This window comes from Muntiacus reevesi, chromosome 1, assembly GCF_963930625.1.
Source record: "Muntiacus reevesi chromosome 1, mMunRee1.1, whole genome shotgun sequence".
NCBI classification, from domain to species: Eukaryota; Metazoa; Chordata; class Mammalia; order Artiodactyla; family Cervidae; genus Muntiacus; species Muntiacus reevesi.
Window position 1 is genome coordinate 188,862,516 of NC_089249.1, and position 8,451 is coordinate 188,870,966.

Here is an 8,451-nt window from a genome sequence, read left to right on the forward strand (position 1 = left end):
TTGTTTAGCTTACCTTGGGTGAGGATACGTTACCTTGAAATTCCATCTTAATCGAAGACTAAGTTTAAAGTACTTCTGGAGACAGGCTACCCACTCTAGCTGGCCCAGTAAATGACCTTTTCATAAATGTAATTGTGAGTCTGATGGTCTGATTCTGAGGCCTTTGAGGAATAAATATAGGAAAATAATTTACTATGAAAATTAAGGTCACCAATTCTATTTTAATTCTGTTTCTGAATTTCTACACTTAACAGTTCATGTTAATTCAAACATTCATACTTTGATTTCTATCCTCTCCAACTTCCTCTCAAATTCTCTTTCACCATAAAGGAAGAGATCATAGTTGTCTGTGCATTTGTACATAAACGTGTTTGTGCCTATTTGAAAGAAGAATGTGTACAAATGCACATACACAGACCACTCCCATGAATGTTTTCTTTGAATTTAATGATATATTTCCACACACTTTTTAAATTCACCATACATCTCTCTGATTTTCTTTTTTTAATCCCACAGTACCTTCAGAAATATAGGCTTCCCAGATGGCTCAGTGGTAAAGAATCCACCTGCCAATGCAGGAGGCATGGGTCAGAAATATTCCTTGGAGAAAGGAATGGCAACCCACTCCAGTATTCTAACTTGGGAAATCCTGCCAGAGGAACCTGGCAGGATACAGTCCATGGGATTGCAAAGAACCAGACACAACTGAAGCAATTTAGCAAGCATGCACTTTCAGAAATAAGAAAATTGAGGTTTATGGAGACTAAATTTCTACTAATTACATACAAAACTCTTAATGAGTATTTTGTATTTTCTTGAATTATTAATATATACAAATGCAAAACCGCTGTATGCCCTCTTGATTCTGTAAAGTTTCTTTAATTCATCAAAATTTACACTTAATGGATGCAATTTATTATGTTCATTATATGCCAATGAATTCTTTATTTTTTGTAAATTAATTTATCTATTTAATTGGAATTCTTTAAATGAAAAAAATCTCGTTTCAAGTAGGATCTAGAAAGCACAAAAGTAGCTGATTCACCCTTAAAATGAGAGAAAGGTATGTTTTCTAACCATGAAAAAAGCAAAATGTCACATACATATAGGATCAGTGCATTGAAGTCAAAGTAATTTATTTGCTAAATATGGCTTTTTTTTTTTTCTGTAAATAGAACTTTAATAATAGAAATGAAGTAAACTGACCATAAATTGGTTCAAGACCGAAAGGCACTATAGACACACACGGGACATGGATGAGCCTTAAAACCCACCGCAGAGCCTGACAGCTGACTCCACACTCATAAGGAACCCAGTAGAGTTCAGAACAACTCCACATCGTGTAGCCTCTTTTAATAATAAAGGCACTCAATTAAACCGCTTGCTTTTCTGAAGACCTATTATACAACAATAGTTAACTGATACAACAAAGTCATCTGAACTGAGGACAGTTCTAAGAGTCCACTGCTTCTTATGTCAGTGATGTCTGTTCTGATGTTTGAGGACACTGTTCATGGTAACTCTGATACGGTTTATTTCAGACAACTCTACTAAAATGTGAGGTTCTGTTCCAGGGAATTTGGACAGGTGAGAAGGAGTTGTATTTTCATGCAGAAAATCTGCTGTCCCTGAATCACATGATTGGAAAGGAATTCAAACTCTCCTGTGAGTCATAACTTCTCATGAAGATTAACACCTTGTTCATTCTGCAAGCAGACATGGAATGAATAATATGTTAGTCCACTACTCCTTTAGAGATGATGTTGTAAATTAGAAAAGATTGAGGCGCATAATCCAGAGAAATGGAAGGATTTATAAAAGTAGGCAGCACTGGGCATTTTTAAACAGGTTTAGGAAGATGATCAATCCCATTGAAATACATGAAACACTCCAACAAGTCCTTCACTCCATTATATAAACCCTCTAAAAGATAAACACAAATCTTTCATATGTCAATGAGTAGATTTGCAAATTGGAAAGCAAATATTTTGCATATAATGTATAATTTTAAAATTTGCTTTGTCATATTTAGGGTCACCTATGACTTAATATTGGAAAAAAACAAAAAAAAACTGAGATCATGGCAACTGGTCCCTCCCATTACTTCATGGTGAATAGAATGGGAAAAGGTGGAAGCAGTGACAGATTTCCTCTTCTTGGGCTCTAAAATCACTGTGGATGGTGACTGCAGCCATAAAATTAGAAGACAATTGTTTCTTTTCAGGAAAGCTATGACAAACCTAGACATGTGTGGAAAAGCAAAGACATCACTTTGCCAAAAAAAAGTCCATATAATCAAGTCTATGGTCTCTCCAGTAGTCATGTATAGATGTGAGAGCTGGACCATAAAAGAGGTAGAGTCTCAAAGAACTGTGATGCTGGAGAAGACTCTTAAGAGTCCCTTGGACAGCAAGGAGATCAAAACAGTCAATCCTAAAGGAAATAAATCCTGAATATTCATTGGAAGGATTGATACTGAAGCTAAAGCTCCAAACATTTGGCCACCTGATGCAAGGGAGCTGACTCATTGGAAAAGACCCTGATGCTGGGAAGGGAGAAGGAGAAGAGAGCAACAGAGGGTGAGATGGTTGGATGGCATCATCGACTCAATGGACATGAACTTGGGCAAACTCTGGCAGATGGTGAGGGAAAGGGAAGCCTGGCATGCTGCAGTTCATGGGGTTGCAAAGAGTCAGACATGACTAGGTGACTGAATAGCAACAATGACTCCAAGTACATATTAAGTTAATTTGCTTATTCTAAGTTGTGCTGAATACATACTCCACATGGAGACACATAACCTAATGACCTATTTCTTGCCAATGGCCATGGCAGGCATTGTGGACATGGAATTGAATAAGAGAACAGGATCCTAGTGAGGAAACTAAAAGTCAGTGACTGGATATAAAACACAATATAGATTAGAGTCAAGTTCACCTATAAATTAATATAGATATATAGAAAAATGATGGCCCCAAAAGGAAAAATATTGTCTGAAATCTTCCTCTAAATCTTGTATAAACATATAAATGTGATTGTTTCTGAGTGTATTTCTTTCCAAGGGAGAGTACAACTCATGACTAATCTTCTCCTATAAAAGCAAAACAAAGCATGGCTTCAGGCAGTTCAGTCACTCAATTGTGTCTGACTCTTTGCAACCCCATGGACTTCAGCATGCCAGGTTTCCCTGCCCATCACCAACTCCCGAGGCCAATACACACTCATGCCCATTGAGCCAGTGATGCCATCCAATCATCTCATCCTCTATCGTCCCCTTCTCCTCCTGCCTTCAATATTTCCCAGCATCAGGGTCTTATCCAATGAGTCGGTTCTTTGCATCAGGTGGTCAAAGTATTGGAGTTTCAGCTTCAGCATCAGTCCTTCCGATGAATATTCAGGACTGATTTCCTTTAGGATGGATCTGGTTTGATCTCCTTGCAGTCCAAGAGACTCTCAACAGTCTTCTCCAAACCACAATTCAAAGGCATCAATTCTTCGGCCCTCAGCTTTCTTTACAGTCCAACTCTCACATCCATACATGAGTACTGGGAAAACCATAGCTTTGACTAGACGGACCTTTTGAAAGTTTGTTGCTGAACCACGAAAGACGCTGGGATTCTTGGCCTCCGGAGGAGAAGAATTAAATCTGGGGACAGAGAGGAGGCTTGATCATTCAGAGCTTTTTTGTAATAAAGTTTTATTAAAGTATAAAAGAGATAGAGAAAGCTTCTGACATAGACTTCAGAAGGGGGCAGAAAGAATACCCGCCTGCTAGTTTTTAGCTGGATGTTATATAGTTACTAGCAGCCTGTTAATGAAAAAGGAATGCCTAAAAACTCAGAGAATGACACCAGGCCCCTCACCCACAAGATGCATTTTGAGATAATCTTGGCACCAGGTGAGTCATCCTGGGCCATAAAATTATTGACTTGAAACTTGTAGAATGGCAGATTACAATACAAATAGTTCAATTTACATGGATTAGGAGAACAATGTTTGAGGATAACATACTGGTTTGTCAAGTCAGTTCTGCGCCTTTAGGTGGAACCGACTTGAAGATAGAGTTTGGGATAAATGTATCGTACATTAACATAACTTAAGACAAACATTTCCATAAGAAAATTGCATTGGTTAGCTCAAGATTTGAGAAAAGTTAAGTTCAGGTGGAACTAGGTGTCATTATGGCAACATAGTATTTTAAGAGAAACCTCTTTTTAAATTTGTATACAGAAGGGGAAAAAATATATCACTAGTTTGTTTCATCCTGCCACTTAAGAGAGAAATAAAAAAATGTCTGACACTTGCAATTTATTTCGTCTCTTTGGAGACCCTGGCCTTCCTGTGTGTTACACTCTCACTTTGTTGGCAAAGTAATGTCTCTGCTTTTCAATATGCTGTCTAGGTTGGTCATAGCTGTTCTTCCAAGGAGAAAGCGCCTTTTGATTTCATGGCTGCAATCACCATCTGCAGTGATTTTAGAGCCCAAGAAAGTAAAGTCTGTCACTGATTCCATTGTTTTCCCATCTATTTGTCATGAAGTGATGGGACTGGATGCCATGATCTTAGTTTTCTGAGCTAAGCCAACTTTTTCACTTTCCTCTTTCAATTTCATCAAGAAGCTCTTTAGTTCTTCTTCACTTTCTGCTATAAGGCTTGATATTATATTTTTTTATCTGAGAAAAAGAATTTTTAAAGAAATCCAAAGTCATATGATTTGAAATAGAAAATAATTTGGGAGAGCAGGAAAATGATAAGAGGTAAAACTGCTGAAATTATACCTTCTGGCTCCAAGATTTTAAATCCTGTACTCATATGGCCTGGTTCAACTCCAGGACAGTTGCACCCTAGGTAACTGTCATCCCCACATATCTTTTCATAGCCCTCTTTATGTCTTTATTTCTCAGACTGTATATGAAGGGGTTCAGCATGGGTGTGACCACTGTGTACATCAATGAGGCTGTTGCACTTGAGTGTGAGCTGTGGGTAACAGCAGAGCTTAGGTACACTCCTAAGCATGTACAATAGAATAAGGAGACAATTGAAAGGTGAGATGCACAAGTGGAAAATGCTTTATACTTCTCCTGAGATGATGAGATTTTACAAATGGAAGACACTATCTTGGAGTATGAGTAAATGATACCAACCAGGGGACCACCACCCAGAAGTGCGGCTGCAAAATACATCACTATGTCATTAAGAAAGGTATCAGTGCAGGCAAGTTGAATCAACTGATTAAGTTCACAGAAATAATGAGGGATTTCTAAATGTGTATAGAAGGTAAGCTGCAAAACCATTAAGGTTTGTAAGAAGGAATGCAAGACACTGATGATCCAGGAGACCAGGAGCATAATGCCACAAAGCCATGGATTCATAATGATTGTGTAGTGCAGGGGGTGACAGATGACCACAAAGCAGTCATAGGCCATCACTGTTAGGAGAAAATCATCCAACCCTACAAAGAGTATGACAAAGTACATCTGAGTAATGCAGCTTTCATAGCTTATCAGCTTGCCCTGGTTCTGGATGTTCCACAGCATCTTTGGGATGGTGGTAGAGGTAACACAGATGTCTACAAAGGACAGGTTGGAGAGGAAGAAGTACATAGATGTGTGGAGGTGGGAGTCAGAAATGGTGGCTAGGATGATAGCCAGATTTCCAAACACAGTGATTAGATACATGGAGAAGAAAATCATGAATGTGATGGGCTGCAATTCTTGTTCCTTTGAAAATCCCAGAAGAAATCCTGAAACTACTGTGAGACTTTCTTCTTCCATTTGTTGAAGTTGAGAATAAGAAAGGAGAAAAACAGCATTAGTTATCTTTACACAAATGGCTTTCACTCACAAAATTGAAATGGTTAGTTTACATTTTGCAGTAACAAAATGTATATCAATCCTTTTGTGTATGGACCTAATCCTCTGTGGGATTCCCTATTATTATGCCTGATAAGGAAATTTTCCCATTTTTGGCTTTTTTGTCACCATGTTGTGTTCCACCCTTAATGGGAAATTCTATCATTTATTTCTGAAATTCATATTGTTTGCTGATAATTTTCCTATTACTGTCTGGTCTTTGAATGTAAGAAGATGGAAAGCAAAAACACCTAACATGCATAAAAACATCACATATTGATGTACCCATAGCTAACTTTATACTAAATGGTGAAAAAAATAAAAGTTTTACCTGTATGATTAGGAGCGAGGCAAGGATACCGTCTCTCACCACTCCTATTCCACATGGTACTAGAAGTCTCTAGTCAGAGCATTAAAGTACAAAAAAGAAATAAAACACATAAGATTTGGAAAATAAGAAGTAAAATTGTCTTTTTTTGCAGATGACATACATATAATACAATCCTAAAAAAATCTGTGAAAAATGTTACAGCTAATTAAAAAATTCACTAAAATGCAGGATACAAAATTGACATATAAAAATAAGTAGCAACTGTATATACTAACAACAAATTACCAAAAAGGAAATAAAGAAAGCAGTAGTACTTACAATAGCACTAAAAACAGCAAAATGTTTTGGAATGAGTTCAACCAATGAGGTAAAGTATCTCTATGCTGAAAGTTACAAGACATTGTTGATAGGAATTGAAGAAGATACAAATAAAGGGAAAGTATCCCATGTCTCTAGATTGGAAAAATATATATTTTTTTCTTATAGTGTTTGTATTAGTCAAAGCAAATCTACAGATTCAATGCAATCCCTGTCAAGATTTCAATGGCATTTCTCACAGAAACAGATAAGCAATCCTAAAATTCATAAGAAATCACAAAACCATAAATATCCAAGGTAATCTTGAGAAAGAAGGACAGAGCTAGAGTCATCACACCTTCTGCTTTCAAAGGTATACTACAAAGCTACTGTCATCAAAACAGCAGGGTATTAGCATAAAAACAGACACGCATAACTAAACAAAATTGAGATCCATTAATAAAATGGCACTTAGATGGTTAATTAATCTATGATAAAGGACACATTAATATAAAATAGGGAAAATATGGCCTCTTCTATAAGTAATATTGGAAAAATTGTCCAGCTATGTAAAGCAGAATGATATTGGATCACTACTTTATGGTAGTCAAAGAAATCCCTCCTAAATGAATTAAAGACATAAGTAGACCTAAAACCATTGAAATCCTAGGGGAAAACATATGGAAATGATTTCTTGGCATAGATCTTGGAAATATTTATTTTGGATTTGACATGTCAACAAAGTATCAAAATAAGAGATAACCAAATGGCACTACATCAAACTAGCATCTGCAGAAAACAAACAAACAAACAAACTAACTAACAGCATGACCAAAAAAAGATATGGAAATGGAAAAAATATTTTTAAACAAGATATCTGAAAGGGAGTTAATATTCAAACTATAAAAGGAACTCATACAACCCAGCAGAGCTTCCCTGGTAGCTTAGTGATAAAGAGTCTGCCTGCCAATGCAGGAGTCACAGGAGATGTGGGTTTGATCCCTGGGTCAGAAGTATCTCCTGCAAGTGGAAATGACAACCCACTCCAATAGTCTTGCCTGGAAAACCCCATGGACAGAGGAACCTGGAGGGTTACAGTTCATGGTGTTGCAAAGAGTCAGACACAACTCTGACAAATGAGCATACAACCCAGGAGCAAAAGAAATTCAAATAAAAAATAAGGAAAGGATATGAGTAGACGTTTTCCAAAGAGATACTCAAATGATCAACAGGTGTGTGAAAAGGCACACAACAATGCTGTTCATTAGGGAACTTCAAGTCAAAACTGAATGAAATATTATCTATTCCTGTTATGATGGTGATTGTCAAAAATACTAGAGCTAAAAAGTGATTGTAAGAATGTGGAAAAAAGTTAACTTTGTGCACTATTGGTGTTAATATAATTTGTAAAATCTGTATAATTTGTGAAATAGTCATTATATAATACAGAATGGAGTTTCATCAGAAATAATTAGAAAGAGACTACAATTCAACAACTTCATCTCTGGAAAGTGAAAGCGTTAGTCACTTAGTCATGTCTAACTCTTTGCAACCCCATGGATTATAGCCCACCAGGCTCCGCTGTCCACGGAATTCTCCAAGCAAGAATACTGGAGGGGGTTGCCATTTCCTTCTCCAGGGGATCTTCTTGCCACATTGGGAATTAGCACTAAGGAGGTAGAGGAAATTTCACTAATATTTTTGTTTAAAGCAATGACTTGAGACTGAAGAATGTTAAAGTGCCACCTCAAATATTTCAGCAAAGAAACGAAAAATTAAAATGCAATGGACGGAGCAGTCTATGACTGGTGGATTGATTTGATCATGAAAAGTTGTAAACACTCACAGTTGCCCACAGATACATTTATAATATGTAAAAGAGCTAAATGGCAAGCAGTCAGTTTGTGGAAAAACTTCAATTCTTTGAAAGAACTCAGTGAGAAGCAGGAATGAGAATATTTCAACTCACTA

At 36.9% G+C, this 8,451-nt stretch overlaps 1 protein-coding gene across 1 annotated transcript; it reads right to left on the reverse strand.

Annotated features, from left to right (window-relative positions):
- Positions 1-4,844: 4,844 nt before the first annotated feature.
- On the reverse strand, positions 4,845-5,774 carry LOC136155942 (olfactory receptor 7A10-like). Its single transcript, XM_065918187.1, has one exon. It carries the CDS (start codon positions 5,772-5,774, stop codon positions 4,845-4,847), a length of 930 nt encoding a protein of 309 aa, XP_065774259.1.
- Positions 5,775-8,451: the final 2,677 nt, after the last annotated feature.